We start from the raw sequence: 23,278 nt of genomic DNA, 5'->3' as shown, positions 1-23,278 counted from the left end.
TGAGAGGTTTTGCGGCCTACCGAAAGTGGCAATGTGGCCCATTCTGCTAAAAGGTTGGACATCCCTCAACTAAACAATTAAACTTTAACCCCACTTTACGTATTCCGTAAATTTTGGTTTTATTTCCATTTTATTTTTATTGTTCGTGATTCAATAAATCCTAAATAGAATGTGAGTAAGATAACACCCAGTTCATTCGAAAACGGTGGAATTTCTTACTGGTTTGGCGGAATTTGAGGCTGCCAAGAAAACCAAAAAAATTCTCAAACTCCCGCAAAACCGTTACTCGTCCACCCACGCAAAACATTTCGGTGCATATTGACTTTAAACGGCGCCTCGCAAAAAACATCCAAACCCATAATAAGCGCCCTAGCAACCGGCTATAAGGGACCGCGAACAATTTTCACGAAACAATCGCAGAAAACAAACAATCAGTAAGAAGTTGAATTTTATTACAAAAACACACAAAAAGTGCACCGGACAAAATAAATTGCGCTCATAACTCGACCGCGAAAAAAAATATTTGGCGTGGTTTACGTATCTTGGACAGCAGTTTTTGCACAAGCTGGATTGTCGGAGTTTGTCAGTCCGCAAGGTGTCGCAGCAGAGCTGGCGTCGGGCCCTGATTGTTCAGAGGGAAATTGGATTTTCTCAACGACTTGTTTTGTTAGGGTTAAGACTCGGTCCATGTAGGCGACATCTGTTAGCATCGCTGGCGGCGTATTCTGGCAATTTTCAACCACGTTTTTGTTACAGGTTGAATTGATTTGAGGTAATAAATAAGGTAATCAGATAGTCAAGTTACAGACCAGGCATCACAGAATGTGATGCGTTATTGCTAAAGTTGTTTTACTGTGGAAATGTGTAAATCAGGTGCTTTTTTCGGAATTAATTAAAATTGTTCTTTACAGAGAAGATTAGTTCAAAAAATAAATAAAAACGTTTTTGTGTAAAAATAATTCAGTTGCTTAATGTGGCTTCCAACATTTACAACTTAAAGGTTATATGTATAATACGACAAAAAGTACTAGCACAGTAAACAGCACTGAAAAATTTTGACAGTGTTTTGATGTTTTAATTATTTTATTCGCCTTATTAAAAATGGATTGATTTATCAAAATTTTTTCTATTTTTTATTTTCGTATGTGTAATGTACATTCACGGAAAATAAACCAATCTACAGCTGCATTATAACATCTTTTAAACTTTTTGTGAAACATTTGTTTGGTAATATGTAAAATTTTGTTTTTATTTTAAAGATATTCGAAGTCTCAAACCAACCCTGAGTTCCTTAAAGCTCTTTTCCTTTTCGGTATATTCCCGGATAATGTAGTTGGTTGAAAAGTCGTGGTACCACCTAGTGTCAAGAATTCGTGTGAGCACGCCGTCAACGCGCAGAAAAAACCTCATAAGCAAAAAGAAACAGGAAGGCATCACCCTCTAAAAATAAAAAAATTACTGTCAAATTTACTCAAGTTAAGTCAATGCTATTCCATTGTTTTAAAAGTATGAGCATAGTATGTGTTTCCACACAAGAATCTTGTCCTTAAACAGAGCAAATAATGCGGATGATAGAAGTTCTATAAGTTTTTAATAGCGTGAGAAGCACACTGCTTCGAACAACAATCAGTAGGCAAAACGTACAAAACTTTTAACATAAATATTCCTCATCTAAATTAATGGCGTCATCAGTTCATTTTTCATTTATAATGGCGACATATCTATTTATATTAAAAGTCTTAGACCTTGCTGACTGATTGTTATTTGATGCGGAGCGCTTCTTAAGCTTTGAAAGTATGTTACAAACATGTTACACAAAATATATTATAGGTTAGGTTAAATCAAGATAGTCGCTTGGTGGCGTACAATTTTCACTGATAATTGAGCGGAGCCGTTATCGCCAAGTTCATCTTCAAAGAGCATCATTTCTTCGAAGAAAAGGATTTTCTCTCTTGTCTTTAATCTTTCCAAGTCAATCCTGTCTTCTGTTTCGGTTACCTGTTTACAAATTACAGATATCTTATCACTGATAAAAAGTATAAATCAATTTAACATCACCTTTTAGTTTTGATAAACATACTAAACAAAAGTATCTTTTGTAAAGCTGGGAATTGTAGTATTCAGGTTTAGCAGGGGTGATAAATTACATACAAAAATACAAGGTAACGATTAGTTTAATATATAAGTTTTTATTAATTAGCCTGATAAAAGAAGTATTGATTCACCATCAAACTGCTCTTTTCATCCAACATTGTGCCTTTATATCTTGTCGTAAATGTCCAGTCAAATGGTTTGACCGTTTCCGCCACAATATCATTGCTTTTTCTAAAAAATTAAAAAACAAATACAAAAAAAAGCATAATAGTTCATGAATATTTTGATAAAAAGCTGAAGGTTTGCAAAATGAAGTTCAAAAGTAAAATACCAACAAGGAGGTTTAACTCTTTAAAAAGCATTTATAGTAATACAAAACCAAAAAAAAAAACAGAAAATAGGAATTCTGAGGTACAGAGTTTGTCTAATTTTTTTGTTATTGTGATACTTTTGTGTTATTAATTATATCCTTTAAAATCTAACGATTAAGTCTAATATGTTTACTTAAATGTTCTAAAACAAATTTTATTAAATAATCCATCGAATGTAGTTAGTCATTGCCTTTTGCTTCAAAAGGAACCAAAACTTTTAAAAATCCAATAAGAATTTACGGAGATATTATACAAAAAAATATATATATATAATAAAAAAATATAGTAACTTAGTGGAAAATTCATGCTATTTTGTAATATCTCCAAAATTGCTTGGTTGTAAAACTTGCAATTTTGGGGTATTTTGTCATCCTTAAGTAGCTGTTGTAAATTTCATTAAATTTTCAGGTCAAAATGTGATTCAAATTGAGGGATTTGAAAATAAACCACTCTACAATGACTTGTGACTGATTTCTAATAATATCACTAAACATTAAAAAATATTTAAAGCAATTCTGCAATTATAAAAAATATCCCTTCAAAAACAAAGTTTACCTGCTTTCCACCCATTCTTTGGCCCCAGCCACTTTCATCAGGTCGTGTTTGTTGTCAACAAGCCTGAGTGCGTCCCTCGTGTTAAAGCTGAACTGGAATCCTGACGAGTGCTTGATCAAAAAGTTGTTGTTGCCGAACGTCATTTCAGGCAGTTGAGGAAGATCAAGCTCAAGCAATAAACTAAAAAAATTAATACAACAAAAATTTTAAATAAATGTTTTTAAAATGCATGTTTATGTAAAAATGACTTGAAAACTAACAGCTTAAATAATTCAGAAATCCCAAACTTGTGAGTTCAAATTATTGTTTAAAAAAACAGTAGTGTTTATTTTTTCTTTGAAAACTTTTTTAGAGTAGAGAGTTAGGCTGGATCTCCACCGGACCTCAGACACGACGCGACGAAACATGTCTGTTGACTTGTCGCGTCGTGCCTGAAAGCGACTGTGTCCAATCCCCACCGACAAAGCGCGCGAAACTTGAACTGGTCAAAGCTAGGCTATATAATTCAGTTGTGATCATTGCGGAGGCAAATAACGTGTAAATTTTGGAAGAAATGTGTATTTGGAAACGTAACCAGCAGTTTATGCGACAACACAAGTAGTGGGTATACTTTGTTTGTTAAAAAAAGGTATAGAGAGTTTTCTTTCCATGTACTTTTTCACACTTTATTAAAACATAAAGATAAGTTTCAAAAGTATGCAAGGGTGTCTTCAAAATTGTTTTTTGAACTAGTCAAGCTGGTAAAATCATACATGGAAAAGAAAGATACGAATTAAAAGGCTTTTCGACCTTTCCCGGAATATAGTTTTATTGGAATTAAAAAAAATAACCGGCTTAACCTTTTAAAATAACATTCCTAATATAAAACCTACAAAAACCCGTAAAAAACTAATGGTTTCTATCGAAAAGCATCTTCAGACACAATAAAACAGTAGTGCACGCGCTATCTCGCTAAAAACGCGTTTAGTCGTGTCTGTCTGCTGTGCGTAAGATTTGCGTCAAGTCTGGTCGGTGGAGACGCGACAACAAAAGAAATAGCATTCCATCTCATTAGTCGCAATCAGTCTGCTTTAAAACGTTTTTGTCTAACCGGTGGGGATTCAGCCTTAGGGTATTTTTTTTGTAAAATAATGCCAAACCTGTTAATTAATTATGATATGCATATTTTGTGCATGGAATTGGTAAGTTTTTCCTGTAAGAATGTTTGTTTAAACTGCAACAGCCTAAACAAGAATTCTGAATACTTCATTTGTTATTTCGTCCCCGATCTACAATCCAACCACTTTTTTTTACTGTAACGCAACGAATTGTCAAAATTGAAATTACAAGGAAGAAATAAATATGGGAGAATACAACTAACTGAGCCACACAAACCCAAACGCAATAATGTTAGCAATATAAAACACCGGACGAAAATGTGGTGGGGTTCTAGACCAGCCCGTTTTCCAAGTGGGAAAGTAAGGATAAATTCCCCGCGCAGTTTCCCGCTCAGCCGCGGTAATAGCCGCGAATTTTGTGTAAAATCAACCTTAAATGCGGTAAGCCGCACAAAATCGCTCAAACGGTAAATTTTCGTCGGGCCAACGGTATTTAGTATAGTACTCCATTTTTAGCTGTGCAAAATTTACCAATAACGTTATTACAGCCGCGCAAATTTGGGCAGAAACGTTATCACAGCCGCGCAATTTCAAGCTGCAAAATCGTCTCGCCCGCGCAAAATCCAAATTTCCAATCTGGCCCGTTTTTTCTCACCTGTCGATTTCACCAGAATTCAAAATGTGGCTTTTCTTGGCCAGAAATGTCCATGGCCCGTACACGAACGGCTCCCGTTTTTCTCCAAACGGAGTTGAAGATCTATTCATTCTGCCTGATCCGGCAATGTGAGTATTTTTGCTTATTTTCGTAATAAAAACCGCATTGTTGTCAGCAAGAACACACTACTTGAGCATTTCAGAAATCAAGTCCAACTTGTTGACTGTGGGTTATTTTTGCTGCCATTTTAAATCATGTAAAACGAAATTAACCATTAGGATCTTAACTAAAACTAAATTGGAAATTAAATGAATTTATAGCTAACTGTATTCTTGAAAAAATTAACTAGTTAAAGTTTACGCAAAAAACAATTTGAAATATAACTATTTTCTGTTTAAAATCAATTGTTTACTTTTTTCTCGATATTGGGGCTTCACCTCTAATTTATTTGGAAGATTTCAATTGTGAAATGCAATATTAAACTTATTATTAGCAAATGCGATTATGCAAGGGTATATTTATAAAACATGGCTTGGTTGATTGCGCAATAGTACTGAAAGTATTGCAATCGGTCTGGAGGATGTCCCATACTTCTCCCGACAAAAAACGCTTAAAGCAGACGACCATTGGCCAGTTATTTTCCAATATAAAAAGCAAAAAGCATTCAGAAAGTAAAGTTACAAATTTGTCGAAGCTGCAAGAAGAGAGAAGATTGGCCGCGAAGAAGAAAAGTTTTAGACCACTTGAAAAGGTACTTTTGTAATTCCTTGTATATAATATCTGTGTTTATTTTGAAAACTAAAAAGTTTCAAAGACAAATTATTCGAATTGAAGTAATAGTATTTGGACAAATGACTTGGGTTAAAATGAAGTGTTTTCATTAAGCATTTTTTTCATAAAATTGGATTATTTTTCCTAATTTTTGTAAACATTTTATAATTGAATTTCCCCAGGTCAACCCTGCACCACAATCACCGATTCCATCAATTTGTGTTGACAACCAACCATCAGCAACGGAGCTTTGTCCCATGGATGTTGATAATCAACCAACCACGTCTGGAAGCCGACTTCTCGATCAATTACAAACTATCGACGACCAAAATATCGGGAGTGAAATTGCGAAGGAGGCTAACCAAGACACGGGACAACTAGATTACAATCTTAATCAATCTGAATCGGTGGAAATGACGTTCCAGGAATCCTGCGAAAATTCTCCCATTGGACTTAACTCGCTTGACTGGTTCGAATGCACAGAAAGTTATGGTTGGTGAACTTTATTTAATAATTTTATTAGAAGTACATTTTTAGATAACATTTGTCTTATTGCCTTCTAACAATATTTTCAAAAAATGCCACCAGTGTTGGAAACAAGTAATTTTTTTTTAAGTCCCAGTCAAGTCATTTATAAAATAACTTAAGTCGGAGTTAAGTCTTTTGCAAAAAATATCAGGTAAATTTGTTTTACATGCAAAACTTGAGTTAAATTCTAATCAAAAACACTTAATATATTCCCAAGATATTTGACAAAATGACTTAAGTCGGGTCAAGTTGTTTGAAAACAGTGACTTAGGTGCACTTGAGTCAAGTCATTGACTTTAGTCATTACAACAATGAATGCCATTGAATCTTGCAATTTTCAAACAATGCTACTTACGTACAAAACACTCATGTTTGTGGTTTTTAAAGTAAGATCTTGGTTTTATTTGGAGTGCAGTTTATATATTTGAAGATCTCAACAAATTTTTTTATTTTTTATTTTTTAAACATTTTTAAGTAGTTTTATATCAACGTTTTTAAAATAGGCGTGTAAAACCATGTATAGTATGTTTTAGGTTTGTAAATCAAGAATCTGTTTTTTTTTTGTAAAGCACTCAATGTTTTACCAGTAAGTCTAATGGCTGTCTTTAATTAATTTAATTTGTATTTTATGTTATTTGCAGAAGCATCTAATTCGGCGATGTCAATGGTAAAAAACGAAAGATTGCAAGATCAGCACAGGTTCTTTGCAGAAATATTTTACCATTGTTATGTGACATAGTTATACGCTCTAAAACTGCAAGTTATAAAAATGTAAAAGCAATGCCATAAATCATGATGTTTTGTTTATTTGCCAACTATTTTAATATTATGGAATTTATGGTATATTTAGTATAACTATATAACAAAAAAGGTTTTGTGGGAATTCTATTTTGCAGTGAAGAAGTTGAAAAGTCAAATACTGGAGAATCTTCTACTAAACAAGATTTAGAAGAGGTATATATACCTTAAAAAAAATATCTACATTTTTTTCCTTTTGAATATACTTAGAATTAACCTTAAGCCAATTATAACATACTATACTAAACTAACTACTATACTAAACAAACAAGGTAATGCACAACAAATGGTGTGGTATAATATTTAAAATGCTTTGCTTGTATGTAAAGATTTATTTAAAGCTTAAATTTGCTCACAAGGTAATGTTTGACTCTGTACTGAACATTACACCATGTAAAAATAATTATATTTACAGGTGCAAGAAAGCCAGCCAACTTGGTTGGGAAAACCCTACGAAGAGCTGAAATTAATGACACACAAAACAAACAAGTTCGACAGTGCATCGAATCATTCGATATTATATCAGGTTAGGAAGATTAAAAAACTATTAAAAATTATTAGTTAAGAATCAGTGATACTGACTAGGGTGATTGTTTTAACTTCCTAAAAAATAATTTGGTTGAAGTTCACACGTTAGGTCAATTTGTCAAATATTTTCATGTGTCATAATATCGTTAAGCAAAGAAAACATGAACAATTATTTACAAAAACTGTAGATTTATAAAATTTTCTCCGTTTATTTTTGTCATTTTAACCTATATATTAACTAAACTCTATACTCAATAGAGGACAATAGATGTGCAAAATAATTTCTGTAGCACAGTCTTAGTTAACCAAAAGTGTTTAAAACTTTTCTGAATTACCATATAGACACAAGACCATAAAATTCCCAAACAATGTTTTTTATATTTATGCAATTTTTTTTCAAAAATTTTTTCAGAAAATTGTTACGTTTTGCTCAATTCAATACAAACTTTTTTAGCCCAAAGGTGCGAAAATAAAATTTTAAAAAGCGAAAGGGCTGGCTCAGTGATAACAAGCAACAGCTTTTATCAAAAGCTCACATTTTTTACCTAATCAATAAGCATGTTTGCACTGTCTAGAAAATATCGTCCTGAAATTTTGAAAGTTCGGCGCTTATGCATACAGCCTCAATAGAAAGCTACCATATAATGCGTGTCGTTATCGAAAGGACATCAGAATGGCCAGATTACAGTTGTTGTATCCACATATATAGGTATCTTTCAGTTTCAGTGCCTCATACTTGCTTCTACCCAGGGAAATTTCGATGGTCGTACTCCGCCATCACCATTCAGTCATCCTTATGTCGACCAATGGGATTCACACCACGTGCGACTGCCTTGCTCCCCCCAGAACAAGTACGCTGGCAGAAGTACAAACGGTGGATCTCAATCCACATTATGCCAACGATGGGAAATGATAGAGACGTCGCTTTTAATGGGATTGTCAAGCTCTGTTGATATCGAAGTAGGTAACAAGGGTTTTTTGTCGTTGATTTTGGTTTATAGATGAACGCCTTTTGTTTCGTTCATGTATAAGGGGGGTGCTCACCCCCCAGAACAGTAGCAAATCTATCAAAATACAGTATATATATGGTAATGCAAATAATATGAAATTCCTCAAAAATTATTACTCAATTGGTCCAGCGTCCATTAAGCATTATTTCCCATGACTAGCGGGACAATTGTTTTTATAATTTTTATACGTTATCAGCTTCTAGAAACGGCTCATAACTGACACCACAATTTTTTTTGCTCTCTCATATTAAGATCGCCACCAACGTTGTTCACAGCTCGCCCTAATATTATACGATTCGCCACTTTTGTTTTTATTTCGCCGAAAACCTTTGTAGTTCGCCAACTCTTTATTAAATCCTAAATTCCTAGCAAATATTTTTAAAGGCCGACGAATATTACACTGAAAGCCAAAGCAGACTCACCGAATCAGTCGATCAATGATGCAAGCCAGGCGGGCTAGAAAATAAACTAGCCAACTCACGACAATTTGTTTCTCGACTTGCTCCCTTTTGAGCCTGTGCAGCTTAGTTGGTAGAGCGACGGGCGCGTTATGGCCGAGGTCCTGAGTTCGAACCTCACTCAAGCTAGTTTTACGTACAGGATAGAGCAAGTAACTTTTCACGACTCGCTCCCTTCTGAGCCTGTGTAGCTCAGTTGGTAGAGCAAAATCGTGGGTTCGAACCTAATTACCTGCCTTTTGAATTGGCGCCACTAACTAATAAAACAAATGTTTGTGGCTACCAAATTGTCTCTTTGAGAAAAGATACACCATATGTATTCAGAAGCAAATTGCAGTGTTAATTTGCCCAACGGTATTTCTTTTTTTCGCTTGTTCGGCCCTTGAATAGGTAGCAGTAATAATAAGCTTTATACGGCCAAAGTAGAATGGCCGATTGCAATGCACTCAATGTAAGATACCTATTATACGTCAACAAAAAAATTACAAGGACCACATGTTTTCGAAAACAATGGCAAAATAGTATTTTGAACGTTTCGAATAAATCTTGACATATATTGTAAGCGTTAAAACTGCACCTTACTTCTCTATGGGATTTGTTATTCTTTCTACACCGTACTACAACCTTCAACCATTATGCTACGAGGGCAAAATAGATTACGTTAAATGCATTACAGCGAAAACAGGTTTTAAATTTTTCTTAAGTTTTTCTGATTGTATTTCTTATTTTCAGGAAGCAATCTTAAACTACAACTCGCGTTACGCCGACCAATGGACGTTTAGAAGTCTCAACACTTTCTTCACTGAGTTCGCCGACCCTTCGTATTCGAAAAAGTTTTTTGACGTAACGCTGCCGAAAATGGTCAGGCTCGCCCTGCAACTACAATCACTGTTCAAAAAGGTAAAGATTAAGATTTTAAAATCTACTGTAAAAAGAGATTTAGAAAAACCATTATTTTTTTGTTGTTCAGTTCTCTGTTTTTAACGATTATAAAAATGTTTTGTGAATTTGGTTACTACAATCACTGTTCAAACAGGTGCACATTAAGACAATTTTTGAATCGACCAAAAAAAAGATTTAAAAAAATCTTTACTTTTTTGTTGTCCAGTGCTCTGTGTTTTTAACGATTATAAAAATGTTTTGTAAATTTGGTTATTATAAGGATGTCAAATGACAAAGTTTTTGGTCGAATTGACGACCACCTAACGTGGAATTTACGATAATATCGGAGCCGATATTTCGATGGCAGGTAAGCACCGGTCCGGCACTGCGTTAAATACTACGTCATCGGTATCGTATCGGATCACGATCATTTTTGCTTAAAATATCGGGTATCGTATAAAACTGTCACATTTCGGACACATCTCATTTTTATTTTCGAAGTTGTTAAAAAATTGGCTCTACTTGTATATGTCGTTGCACTTGATGCTGTAAAAATGTTTTTTCTTTAGCCCATTCCCCTGCTGAGTCAGCACCGGAACGGTAAGATCAGCATGACTCAGCAGCAAGTGGCCTGTCTTCTGTGCAACGCTTTCTTCTGCACTTTTCCGCGACGAAATTCGCGCCATCGGGAATCGGAATACACCAACTACCCCCTTATTAACTTCAACCAGTAAGTTTAAGGTTATTTATAAGGCACGAATAGCGTGACAGTAGTATATATGTCCCAATGTCCCAATGTGATGTGTTACGAGTCCGACTCCGGCCAAATGTAAGATTTTTTCGAGTCCCGAGTCCAGCTCTGACCCTAAAGCCTGTATTTTACCCATTTACGCAACTAAATTAAGGTTGATTTTCTGCAATCCACTCATATTGGTGTCATAATTGATCCACCCGCATTACATGGTTTAAAAATATTTCACCATTTGCTATTACACTTTTACAACTTACATTTGCCGCCTTAAAAGTTTTAAAATTTGTTAATGCGCACGTCGGACTCGGGACTCTGGTAGTTTTACGCGGTCTGACTCCGACTCCGCAGCCAGAACGTTAAAAGACTAAGTACGAAACTGTGTAAACTGAAAATCAGTTCGTTTGAATGCTAAATACTTGTTATAAGCTAAATATATGTTATATGAGAAATATTATAAAAAACACACAAAAAAAAAAATACCGATGAAGTTACACACCAATGTGAAAATATTAGTTTGGTGTTATTTTTTTATTTGCTAATGGTGATTTTGGTTGCATACCAAGTAAAAAAGTAACATCAAATGATGCGTGACCGAATAGAATCATCGTATGTTAAGTTTTGATGAGCATAAAATCTGTTAGTTCTTCAAGTAAACAATTTAACACAACTTAGAAAGTAAAAAACACACAAAGAAATCACGTTGACCGTATATACAGCAATTGCAAACATTTAAAAGCATGGGCTATGCTAAAATTTATAAAAAATAAAATGTGATTTAAATGTAATATCAAGCATCGGATATTCATTAGAAAATGTCAAAATATCGAACCATCCTACTTACTAGAATATATCGATCTTTTGTTTTGCAGCATTTTCCAGGGAGCCAATAAAAGGCAAAAGGCGAACTTACAGAAGATCAAAACCCTCCTCCACTATTTTGATCGGGTCACGAGCGAAAGTAAGCCGAAATTTCGAGTTCAATTTTTTACCAAGCAAATTAAATAAAGTGTGACATGCGATCCTATTTAGTTCACAGAAAATAATAGAAACAATTTTTTTTTTTTTTCAAAACAAAAACACAATAAGGTATAAACTCTGCTGTAGGGTTTTAAATTCCACAAGAATGGTCAAGTTAAACAAGGTCAATCATTTTGTAACGCTTTATTCATCAAAGCGTCATCAAATTAATAAACTTATAAACAGACATCGCGGTGTTTTTTACAAAACGTTTTTTGTTTTGAAAAATTAAAATTAACACCAAATTTTGTTGTTAAAACAACATGCCCATTAAAGCAAAGAAAACATCAGTCGTGTACTAAAGCGGTTTTCTGTTAACACAAAAAGTCACTTACGTTACATTTGATTCTGAGATAGCATTTAATGACAATGTCATTGGTTTAAAAATGTTATTCGAAGATTTCCAACCCCTTCCCCAAAAAAACGGTTTTACCCGAAAAAATGGCGGGATTCTACCTGCAATAAGCGAAACTACAAGTAGAAATATCCTGCAAATTTCGTAGCCTGCCTTGCTTGCCCCATTGGTCCACAGAGTCTGCGATTTTTATTTTTTTTTAGGCAAGAAACTCGGATTTGGGTGTACTAGAAATATCCTGGTAATAGTTTCGGGCCAATATATCAACTATTAACCTGTTATGTGCAGTGCCGAGCGGTACGATAACTTACGAGCGTCGTTCCATGGATGAATTCCCCACTTGGAGTCGCAGTCCTCTCACTTTGGGGGATTTCCACGTCAGAAGCCAGGGAATGATCGAGGACGCTCACGGAATGTTACAGGTCATTGTCGTGTTCTAATTCCAAATAATAGTTGTAAGCTAACCGTTGAAGAGAACTATTATTCGAGGAAGATTTTTATTTTGATTGGTTTCAAGTATGACGTCAAAAAACTTTGCAAGTTGCGGTACTGTTCGTCTATGTTCGTGTAAGGATCAGTTTTAATTTGAAGCCTCCTAAACTTGATATTAATTAATTATTATCAACGCTTTTAATAAACTTCATGTTTGAAAATTTCGGTATTGTAATTTACTTTTTGCATTTGCCCCCCAAAAAAGGAAAAAAATATAAAAATCTTGTTGCGAATACTGATTTTATATTAACGCCATGCTACATATTATACAAGACAATATATTTTTTTTAATAGTGGTATAGTCAGTCAGCCTGATCAGTATTGTAGTGCAATCAAGGTCAGGCTAGAAACACAACTAGCCTGCGGTGAGGTTCGAACGCACGACCTCCATTAAAGTGGGTGTTGTTATTGTTGGCCAGTACGACTTCAGAAGGTCTTGATCACAGATTACACATTTTGTATATGTACGTTTCAGATGCTTATCAGGAGTATGCTATTCCGCCTTTACAATCTATAGTTGGTGGCCATATGAGTTTCAAAATGTAGTAGTCGGGACTCGGGTAGTTTTACGTAGTCTTACTCGAGTCCGAGTCCGCAGCCCTGACAGTAACCATAATCACGGCATTGGCAGATGGATTTCGCGAACAAGTCCATCGGTGGTGGAGTCCTTCGCACTGGTTTGGTTCAGGAGGAAATCCGATTCTGCGTTTGCCCCGAACTCATCGCGTCAATGCTCTTCATGGAGCGAATGGACCACAACGAATGCATTCTCATCACAGGTTAGATCAGCGGTTCCCAAATTGGGGTCAGTACAGCAGTTTCAGAGGGTCCGCAAGGAGAACCAGTCTTTAATTTGTTCAACATTAGGCTTTAGCGAATGTTTTTAAACATTATCTGTCATAATTTTTATTTGATAATATAGCGTTTTATGATGTCTCTTGTGACGTCATAAACCATTGATTATGCTGTACTACTTGCTATCAGCGAATCCTTCGCATTAGTTAGAAAGTTGTTACATTTGACTGGGGTCGGAGTTCTTTTTTTATTTTAAACCGACTTTACAGCTCTTCTTTTGATACACAGGCGCCGAGCAGTTCAGCTCGTTCACAGGCTACGCAGAAACTTACGAGTGGGCTGGCGACTACGTGGACACAACACCCAGGGATAACTACGGAAGGAGGATTTCTCAGATCGTGGCACTTGACGCGACGCGATACAAGAGGTTGGACGGCAGTTGGATTCTGTCAGTGTTGTAATGACTTAAGTCAACGAATTGACTTGAGTGCACTTAGGTCACTGTTTTAAAATGACTTGACTTTTGGACAAATGACCTGGGGTGAAATAAAGGGTTTCTAATGCATAGTTTTTATAAAATTGGGGTATTTATCCTAATTTTTGCAAATAAAACAGTTCGCTTGTTATATGTTGCGGCTTTGTTATTTGTAGTTTAGTTATCACCCATAATCGGAAAAGTTTGAAAAGAAAAATATGTTCAAACAAACTTGTGAGCAGCAGACGATAAAATGACTGAAATAGGCCTAAAAATTAACCTTAGCGCCATTGTGTTTCCAAATCTTCAAACTGGATTTTAAAATACCACGATGTCTACACTTTTTCTATAAACCTTTGGACGAAAATCGGTCTGGAACGAACTAAAGTAAACCAAAAAAGAATAGCGGCAAAAACAAGATGACGACCCAAATTGGCTAAAAAATTAACCTTAACGCCATTTTGTATTTCATTAGGTCCAGCGACCAATACCCACCCGTCAGTGTTTTGAGGGAGCTGAATAAGGCCTACTGTGGGTTCAGCTATGAGGACCCGGACGACGCCCCAGCCGTCGCCACTGGCAACTGGGGCTGTGGGGCTTTCGGGGGAAACCCCCTGATGAAAGGTAAGGCTGATAGCTGGCTAATTATTATCGCTCTGTGTAAGATTACCGGGAGGTAGGGTACTGGGGCAGAAGGCACTTTAACTATTATCGAGTCTCGATTCCGCTCCAAAATTCAATGCAAATCGTGCTGTAATGAATGTCGGGCTTCGCGTAAGGCGGCCGGTAAAAAGGCGGCTACATTAATTTAGGCCCTGACTTCATAGTTGGTTTCGCATTTAAAACGACTAGAAAAAAGGACAACTATTTTTCGAAAAAATGGCTAACATTTCGGCTTTCTTTTTACCACAATATCCCTAAACGGATCTGTAATGTAGCTTTGTAATAAATCCTCGCACATAGCTGGCTTGCTAATTAATAATCGCTGTGTAAGGTTGCTGGATCTGTTGCTAAGTTTATTGCTGTGACGGCAATGTTATAAACCAGGATTCGCCAAACTACGGCCTGGGGTTAATCCTGTCGGCAATATTGTCTTAATAACGACTAAATACAACTGTCTATTAAAAATTGTCGGATGCCATTTAAAACTAACTTTTATGGAAATAAACTGAACAGCAGTTTTATAAAACTTTTTTCAAAAAAGCTATAGTTTTGGGTCAAATAGGTATTCATATTTTCTATAATTAGTTAATAATGTTGGACACAAATATTTGTAGGCCATTTTTTCAGTTATCCGACGCTTTGTGAAAATGTTTGGCGACCCCGGTTATTTACAAGGTCGTCTAAATCGTTTCAAAATATTGTTGGGCCGCCAATATATTAAACCGTTTGCTAAGCAACTTTCGATTTTTCGTCGTTGTCTGTTTTGCATGCGTTTGGCAAAGTTTTGTTTTGCAAACTTTGAATATTTGCGTATAAAACAACATTATACGATTGTATAGACACCCAACATTGTCTCCGTTTAGAAAAGCGTCATGGCATGATTAAATTTTCGTTTGGTAGGTTATAACTATAAAAATTGGCCAAGCCAATGATAATGTTGATAATTAGATTATGTAAATTAGCCGACACATATGCTGTATACGTTACTTTCACATATTTATTTTGTGTTATATATTGCCCAAAGGATATTTTTTACTGTAGCAATGAAATTGCGATTTAACTTTATTTTCCAAACAATATTGTCACACAGCAATTGGGTAGTAAAACCAAAGGAGGATATCTTATTCGTTCTGCCAATAAGGATTTTTTTAGTTCGCAGATCTTACTAAGCCCAACATTAGCAGTGGTCTTTGCGTTACACCAAAAAAATCTCAATCTTGTTCGTGTGCAATGGATGGAAGTCTCATTAGCGAGATAAATATAATCAGCTCAAAATATAAATTAATTTTTATAAACAAAAAACCTCCTGATATATGTCTGCATTGTTTTGTTAAATACTTTAGAATAATGATATCATCTCTTCAATTGGCCGAATTGGATTCGAACGGAAAAGTTGCTAAAATTTTCATGATAATTAGTAACAAGAAAAACGTTTTCCATGATTTTTAAAAATCCTTTGAGGCATCCATCTTGAAAACGGCGCTGACCCCAAACTTGAGGCTGTGGTTTAATTTACTATTTTTTGTCAGGACTGATCCAGTTAATGGCAGCTTCAGCGGCCGGTCGGCAACTTTGCTATTTCACCTTCAACGACGCGAATCTCGCGAGTGAACTTCACCAAATGTGGAACTTTATTCGTGAAAAGAAGCTGAGAATACGTAGGTGTTTAACATTGAACGTAGCAAGCAGACTGTAAGATAGCAAGAAAATAAGAACTAAAAACAGTAAGAAACGTAAGAAATAAAAACTTATAAACTTGTGCGCAACATAAAGTGAATTTTCGAAAATATGAGTTATAATAATATGATATGAAATATGACAAAAATACCAAGCAGACTAAAAAGCAGAAAACCCAAAATAAAAAAAGATCAATGTTGTTTTTAGGGAATTCAAAAAAATTGTCAAAATCCGTGTTTAACGTAAAACGTACAAAGCAGACTACATAGCAAGAAAACAAAAACAAAGAACAGTAAAACACGAAAGAAATACAAAAAATTGAACTTGTGGGCAACATAGCATCCAAACTGATCAAATTAGTTCCACCAAAATTATAAAATTTTTATTTTTAGGCGACCTGTGGGCGATGATTTGCAACTTCCACAAAGACCGGTTGGTTCAAAAGGGCAAGAAAACTATTGTGCAGGGAACCATTTCGGACTACATCCAGAAATCGTACGAAGAGTACCAGCAATCAACGGACGAAGAACTATGAGACGGTGTTTTTTAATTTGTTTTTGCACTTCGAACTATCTTGTCGTTAATAAAAGCATTTTAATTTCCCGAAGTTTTGTGTGCCTGTCAGTTGGAGTGTTTGTGTAAAAAATTACCTATTCTATTTACTCAAGAAATACGATACAAGGAACTCTTCGAATGCAAACTTGGAATGCTCAATATCTATTAGATGATTTTGGAGAAAAATATCACAATACAACATATTTAACTAATAGCAACTATATCTTGGTATTGAACATTCCTAGATCACACAGAGACAACCTTGCTTCACATTTCCCGCCCAAAGTCAAATTTAAACAAAAGAAAGAAATGCTACGAGAGAAACACGATGAAAAAGGCAAAAGCTAGTATTCTGAAAAGTTACTTCTTCCTTTTCCCTCTCTTGCTTTTTGTTTTTTTCTCTGGCTTGGCGTACTTGGCCTCCAGCTGGTCAAAAAAGCTATCAGTTGCCTGTTTGCGGGCTCTCTGCCGCTGGAGAATTGTCTGTTCGAGACTGTTGCCGCTGCTTTCGCCTAAATTTGCTGGCATAAAAGATTTATTGAAAAAAAAATCTTTTTAATTTCTGCCTATGGGAAATTAACTGTGAATTTCTTGCAGGTTTTTAAGAGTTTTATTATTTATGCAAGTTATTCACTAATTGGGGTCCTTTTAGAAGTACTTTTATCATTGGGGACCACTAATCTAAAAAAATAGTAAAGGTTTTGTCATTTAGAATTCTTTAAAAAGGGTTTGATAACCACACCACATGTTTATAACGGTAAGCTAATAAAAGTACAAACTTCATTTACCTAAAATCAGTAGCAGTTTTGTAAACAAGTCCTTTTGAAATACCTTAAGTCCAAGTCAAGTTAACGTTAAACTATTAAAATAAACTTATTCGATTGTTGTGAGCCAGGTTTACCTTTTATGCAGTCGAATAATGTGCTGCAAAGCGAACAACTTACTATTGTCTAATACTTGACGATTAGGTTGTGCATAACCGCGCTGAATATTGGCCTAAATTTGACCTCAAGTAACCCTGCTATACGTGGGAATGTTACTTTTGCAACTTAAGCATTTAAGGAAATTGCGAACTCCACACCTGGCATTACACGTTATTCGCTCGCCCAATAACGATTGTTCGACACTTAATTATCAGGCGAAAGTTATCGCGAGACGCGAAATAATTAGTGACCCCCGCAAAAAAGCTGACACTGAACCAGACTACATTTAAAGCAAGCACTATAAATGTGTCGCCGCATCGTTCTAGAACAAGTATTTGCAACAGTTTCAAACATCTTGGTACTCAGACTAGACCAGTGGTTCTTAACCTTTGGTAACCTGTCGAATCCCTATTTAATTCTGCAAGCTTTTGTCGAACCCCAAAATATCGCTCAGCATTCGATTCTTCCCCGTAGCAGCTGAAACTGGGCATAATCAAATTATAAACTTGCATTTATATAGGTTAAATTGGCCAAACTTTCAATTTTAAACGTTACTTGACACCTTGGCACATAAAAGAGATTCGAATTTAGATTGAAATAAAAGCATTTATGTTTCAGATGCCACTCTCGTCGAACCCTTGAAACAGCTGCGTCGAACCCCAAGGGTTCGATCGAACCCTGGTTAAGAACCACTGGACTAGACGAATTACCAGTTTTAAAAATATAACATTTTATTTTGATGCTAATGACTTGAACTTAACCTGCTAGGGTATTTAATGACTGGGACTTGTAAAAAAAATTACCAGCAGCTTGACTTTTTGCGAATTCCCGAGACTCCCTGTGCCTTTTTCTCTTGCGTCGATCTCTTTTAGCTTTCGGTTCGTTTGTAAAAGCATCGAACGCAGGAATCTCACCTTTGTCAATGGCTGATTGAAGTAGACCTCTAAAAAATTAGCAAAAACACAAATGGGATAAATTATTATTTTTAAATAAATGTTTAAGGCATGTTAGTGAATTATGTTTGGAAATCTGTAAACAATGTGACCATATTGCCTCTCAACCTTTATTTTATAGAAGAGCGCAGGAATTTCACCTTTGTCAATATCAGATTAAAGAACGTCCTCTAAACGAGTAGCAAAAACATAAATGTGGTTAAGAAATTTTAAATATTGAATGTCTTTATTGTTTTACCTGCAAAAGCAACTATATTTATTAGGCATGTTAGTGAAGTTTGTTTGAAAAATCTGTAAACAGTGTGACCAGGCTAATTTTAATAGTTGACACTTATTGCCACTCAATCTTTATTTTACGACAAAAGAGTGCAGGAATTTCACCTGTCAAAAGCTAATTGGAGTAGGCCTCTTAAAAAGTAGTAAAAACTGAAATGTGGAAAAGAGTTTGAAATATTAAATGCCTTTTAGTTTGCCCTTATTGTTTTATATTAACTGCAAAAAAAAACTGTATTTAACGTGTTAGTTAATTCTAACAGTAATCTGGCTAACATGGAAATTTTACCTTTAGTGATGGAGGTTTGAAATAGGCCTCTAGAATAAAGGTTAAAATGTGATAAAGGTATTGTTTAATATTCTATAGAACTTGTTTGCTTTTTCCACCAGAAAACCTTTTTTTAGGACCTACCAGAAAAAAACGGAAATTTATTTTACTTGATAATTATAAACTATAAAAACACCTTCCTAACCGAAACAATAAGAGCCAAACAAATGCCCTTTAATCTTGATTCCATAAAAAAACAAGTGTGACAGCCACATGAATACTTTTATAAATCAAACAACCACTTACCGGAGTCGTGTCTCGTCTTCAAATGTATTAAATAAAATTTGTGACTCGCTTATTTGGTCCATATCGCCTTCTGCACTGAGATAATTTTCCTTCAAATCTTTCAATTCCTCTTCTGAGTTTTTATATGACTCTTCGAATGCTTTCATGTCGTTAACATCAAACTAAAATAAAAGTACACCTAGGTTATTTTTCAGTCAGTTTATATTGAAGTTAACTGATCAACTTTTATTGTAAAAAAAACTTTGTCTACTTAAAACACGTTTTGTCTTTCATTAAAAGATGAAAAAGGCTACAACTTTGAAAGATATGACTTTTGTGTATTTAGAAATGACAAAGCACAAAAGCAATTTTAAAGAACTTTTAGTATTACAAAATGCCATAGTAAATTTAACCACTTATCTTGAGGTTATAACTAATAAATTGGGACTCTTGGTTTTTACACCTGGAAAACCACTCTTACTGTCTTGATATAATAGAGAACCTATTATTTTTTTAACAGGATTAAAAATCATGGTACACTATTTTTTTCTACATTTAAATCAAAAGTCATGCAGCTACTTATTGTAGACATGGTTTTAAATCGAGGGTACTTTGTTTAAGGTAGTTAAAAAAATATATTCATGTTTCCAAAACTTGATAATAAATAAACTAATATATTTGCTTTAAAACCTCCCTTGCGAAGCCTTCACGCCCTTCAAGATATTTTAGTGTAAATTAAACACCAACATACTTTAAACAAGGTTCGAAAGTAATCATCCCAAGTTTTAAGATTCTCTTCGTTGAGTTCATCACTTTCATCAACGATACCTTCTTCATCGTAACATTCACGCGAATCTTTTCCAAGGAGAATTTTTGCTACCTTAGAAATCACCTGAAATTAACGTGATAAGGTGCAAATAAAAAGTTTGGCATTTTTTTGAAATTATAGAAAACAATTTCAAAAAGTTAGGCTATTGCAAGCTAGTTAAAACACTGTTTTTCATTGCTTTTTGGGGGTCAGTAACTTAGGGAAACAGAAAATGTAAATTATTACACTGGTCAATAGACTCTGAAATATTATATACCTGTTCTATTGACAGTCCAGATAACCGTTTATTAACATCTGTGGATGTTGTAATTAAATTACAAAAATTGGTTCAGGTAATCATCCTATCAACTGTTTATTTATGTTAAGTAAAACAATTAATTAAAAACAAATTCGCACTGAATGTATTAGTATGTATTGTTTCGCGAAAATTAACCAAAGTTAATTGCAAGGGTACAAAATTTCACTGTCTACACAGCTCCGCACAAAATAGAACTTTGAAATAATTTCGTGGGACACCTAGTCTACATTTTCATAGACCTTGATCACCAAAAGCGCAAACAAAACAAAAGTCAGTTGTTTTGGATCAAGGTATAAAGATCAATCAAGGTTTATATACTAACATGGCAAGTGGAGATGCATGTGAAATTTACTACTTCAGATGTGCAAACAAATTACTTAAACAATACATTCAAACAACTATATTGAAGCAACGCACAATATTTGGGTTAGGGTGTCAGTTAGCATGGGGTTTGGAAGTATTATTATATTTATTTTTTAATAATATTAATTAACCTACCTAAACCCAAATAATGTTTGTTTTGGTATGATTCTAGACAGAGCCGAATGTGTTTATTTTTAGCGCAGTCTATGCTGAATTTAATCACCAATCAGACCAAAAAAGGGTGGTCGTTCAAGCAGTCAATTAGGTCACTAGATTCTAGTACAGCTGCTCCCAAACTCGGATTCGCGTCCAACTAGGGTTAGTACAGCAGTAGAGGGTCCGCAATCAGTTTCAGAGGGTCCCAAAGTACAGCAATTAATGTGATAAAAATAATTAAAAAAAGCTTACGGGTTCTTGATGAGTTAATTGCAGCAAACCAAGTACACCCATCCCAAGTAACCCTTACCGTTTTTGATAGGTTTTTGTTTTTTTTATCGGAATGGTTTTTACATTTTTCCTATAGCATTATTTGATTTTTATAGGGCCACATCTATCCAAAAAATTGCAAAGGGTTCACTAGGGTTCTTTTATGAGAATGTTTCAACGAGAAATTATCGCGAAATAACGAACCCGAATCTCAATGTTTTAATAATACCAGTTATTCGGCAACAAAGCAAAACTTGAAAAAACTTCATTTTCAACTAATATGAAAAAAAACCTAAAGTAATTGCCTGAGTTTTATTTACGCTTACCAGCAGAAAAACTTCAATAAACTTAGTTTACAAATAAATTTGCACAAGAGGCTGAAGTGAAAAGCGATAGAACTGGTGTTTGAACTTTCGATGCAATGGTATCGGAAACATAAATTAGCTTAAATAATAGCTTGGAGCTAATATAAAGTAATTTTAAACATCATAATGACGTAATTAGGAACGAAAGTCAAATAATTTTGTGCGATTACCACAAATTTTCATTTTTTAATCCCGTTTCTCAGAGGGAAAAAATCCGGGAAAAAATGGAACCCTAGGGTCAAAAAGAATTTCACCGAGCAAAATTTTTAGAAAAGTTTTGGAACCGCTGTTCTAGTACCTGAAACTTTTTGGTCGCATCTTCATCACACGACCTGTCAGGGTGAACTTTGAGCGATTTTTTTCTGAACGCTTTTCGGATAGCTTTTTCGTCGGCCGTCTTTGGAATGGACAGCAGCTCGTACAAGTCTTTGGTGCCAAACAGCTCTTCGCATTCTTGCAGTAAACCCATAATTCACGAGGTTTCGAAAGAAATTGCTATAATTTTAAACACGCGAGGTGTCTTTTCGATTTTTTGCAATGTGCTTAAAACTTTGTTGTTAGTCAAGTGGCGCGAAACCTTCGTTAATCATGCGTAACGTATTATCGGCTATTGAAAAAAAATAGGGCAAATCTTTTTAACCAAGATGTATCTAAATAAAATTACAATCCTTTGCACCAGCTAACAGATAAAAGTAGTTTGTTTTAGTTGTGCAAAAATCCTGTCAACTTAAAAGATTTTATTTTTTTTTATTTTTTTTTATTTTTTCTATTAAAAAGTCATATTAGCAAATTTCGACTTCGAAAGCCATGCATAAACACATATCGCCTTTAGTAGTAGTGATTTTAGATTTCTGCAGTCGAAAGGCCCAACCTTATAGTAAAATTACTTGGTGTTTATCTTTTTTAGTAAAGCCTATATTTATATTGCCTATACTTGAGTGTAAAATATTAGACTTAGTGGTTTCTTTTGTCAAAGTTTATTTCCTGTTAAACATTTTCCATACAATACACTGCAACGTAAAACATGCATATAGCCACGCTAAACAGTATTTGATGTTGACTTATTCGCCATCAATTTCAAAATAGTCAAACACTTCATCGTCAATCATCTCATTTTTCCAAGCGAGTTTCTTATCCCAGTATGAGCTAGACAAAATAAATAAACATAAGTTTAAAAAATAAACATAAGAAGTTTAAAAAATGCGATTCGGTGGGTATTTTTGTGCGTGTTTATCATTCTACGCAATACAATATAGAAACAAATATTTTAAAACTAACTGTTATAACTAAGAAAAGACACTTGTATTTTTCGAAAAAAAAATACACTGATTCCAAATTGAAAAGAATTTATCTTAATTTTTAACAGAAACCTAGCCCTAACCATACAAAAAAATTTAAAAGCAGATTGCTGGCTTAACTGAATTTTTCAGGTTTCCGCAACAACAGTCTAAATAAAACAAATTCTGAATAGTAATGATTGCCATTTGTTGTTTTTGCAGTTTTTGAAACTGTTATGGGTTATGTGGCTTTTCAATTTTCTGCTTCGTTAAAGCGGATCATATTATCGTCACTAAAAAGGCAGTCTTGTAAACAGGTCATTTCAAAATAACTTAAGTCCCGGTCAAGTTATTTGTAAAAAAACTTTCAAGTCAAGTCATTTTTAATAAATAACAAAGTCAATTAATAAATAGAGCAATCGTCAATTTCAAGTCAAGTCCTTGTCAAAAAAATTGAACGTCAAACTATCAAAATTGGTATGCCTACACCA

General features: G+C 34.6%; 3 protein-coding genes across 3 annotated transcripts; 1 reads left to right on the top strand and 2 right to left on the bottom strand.

Moving 5' to 3' along the window:
* Positions 1–435: 435 nt before the first annotated feature.
* On the bottom strand, positions 436–4,950 carry LOC146137422 (TIP41-like protein). The gene is made up of 6 exons (XM_083393922.1): positions 4,773–4,950; positions 3,021–3,200; positions 2,226–2,325; positions 1,867–1,998; positions 1,282–1,440; positions 436–725 (listed from the first exon to the last, which is right to left on the bottom strand). Exons 1-6 carry the CDS (start codon positions 4,880–4,882, stop codon positions 534–536), a joined length of 873 nt encoding a protein of 290 aa, XP_083250048.1. The 5' UTR covers positions 4,883–4,950; the 3' UTR covers positions 436–533.
* Positions 4,951–5,248: 298 nt separating this feature from the next.
* Positions 5,249–16,572, top strand: LOC146137421 (poly(ADP-ribose) glycohydrolase-like). The gene is made up of 15 exons (XM_083393458.1): positions 5,249–5,523; positions 5,726–6,035; positions 6,713–6,770; positions 6,968–7,025; positions 7,285–7,395; positions 8,148–8,357; positions 9,598–9,765; positions 10,317–10,477; positions 11,368–11,456; positions 12,159–12,292; positions 12,994–13,141; positions 13,446–13,584; positions 14,108–14,256; positions 15,825–15,959; positions 16,365–16,572. The coding sequence occupies exons 1-15, from the start codon at positions 5,269–5,271 to the stop codon at positions 16,505–16,507; spliced, it is 2,268 nt and encodes a 755-aa protein (XP_083249584.1). The 5' UTR covers positions 5,249–5,268; the 3' UTR covers positions 16,508–16,572.
* On the bottom strand, positions 15,910–22,031 carry LOC146137420 (dnaJ homolog subfamily C member 9-like). Its single transcript, XM_083393459.1, has 5 exons — positions 21,809–22,031; positions 19,981–20,121; positions 19,251–19,411; positions 18,254–18,393; positions 15,910–17,048 (listed from the first exon to the last, which is right to left on the bottom strand). Exons 1-5 carry the CDS (start codon positions 21,977–21,979, stop codon positions 16,888–16,890), a joined length of 774 nt encoding a protein of 257 aa, XP_083249585.1. The 5' UTR covers positions 21,980–22,031; the 3' UTR covers positions 15,910–16,887.
* Positions 22,032–23,278: the final 1,247 nt, after the last annotated feature.

Source organism: Ascidiella aspersa, chromosome 7 (assembly GCF_963924565.1).
Source record: "Ascidiella aspersa chromosome 7, kaAscAspe10.2, whole genome shotgun sequence".
Lineage (NCBI taxonomy): Eukaryota > Metazoa > Chordata > Ascidiacea > Phlebobranchia > Ascidiidae > Ascidiella > Ascidiella aspersa.
The sequence above is the reverse complement of the archived record's forward strand: the minus strand, read 5'-3'. Positions and strand labels throughout refer to the sequence as shown.

What these genes read in the sequence shown, in the direction of transcription:
- LOC146137422 (XM_083393922.1), bottom strand. Translation starts at nt 4,882, where the DNA reads ATGAATAGATCTTCAACTCCGTTTGGAGAAAAACGGGAGCCGTTCGTG. An exon ending in ATGAAAAGAGCAGTTTGATG is followed by an intron (nt 1,999 to 2,225) that starts GTGAATCAATAC and finishes ATTTGTAAACAG; the next exon opens with GTAACCGAAACAGAAGACAG. An exon ending in AGAGCTTTAAGGAACTCAGG is followed by an intron (nt 726 to 1,281) that starts GTTGGTTTGAGA and finishes GAAAATTGCCAG; the next exon opens with AATACGCCGCCAGCGATGCT.
- LOC146137421 (XM_083393458.1), top strand. Translation starts at nt 5,269, where the DNA reads ATGCGATTATGCAAGGGTATATTTATAAAACATGGCTTGGTTGATTGC. An exon ending in CAAGCTCTGTTGATATCGAA is followed by an intron (nt 8,358 to 9,597) that starts GTAGGTAACAAG and finishes TCTTATTTTCAG; the next exon opens with GAAGCAATCTTAAACTACAA. An exon ending in GAAGCTGAGAATACGTAGGT is followed by an intron (nt 15,960 to 16,364) that starts GTTTAACATTGA and finishes TTTTATTTTTAG; the next exon opens with GCGACCTGTGGGCGATGATT.
- LOC146137420 (XM_083393459.1), bottom strand. Translation starts at nt 21,979, where the DNA reads ATGGGTTTACTGCAAGAATGCGAAGAGCTGTTTGGCACCAAAGACTTG. An exon ending in ACTTTCGAACCTTGTTTAAA is followed by an intron (nt 19,412 to 19,980) that starts GTATGTTGGTGT and finishes CTTTTATTTTAG; the next exon opens with TTTGATGTTAACGACATGAA. An exon ending in CGCAAAAAGTCAAGCTGCTG is followed by an intron (nt 17,049 to 18,253) that starts GTAATTTTTTTT and finishes CTTTTATGCCAG; the next exon opens with CAAATTTAGGCGAAAGCAGC.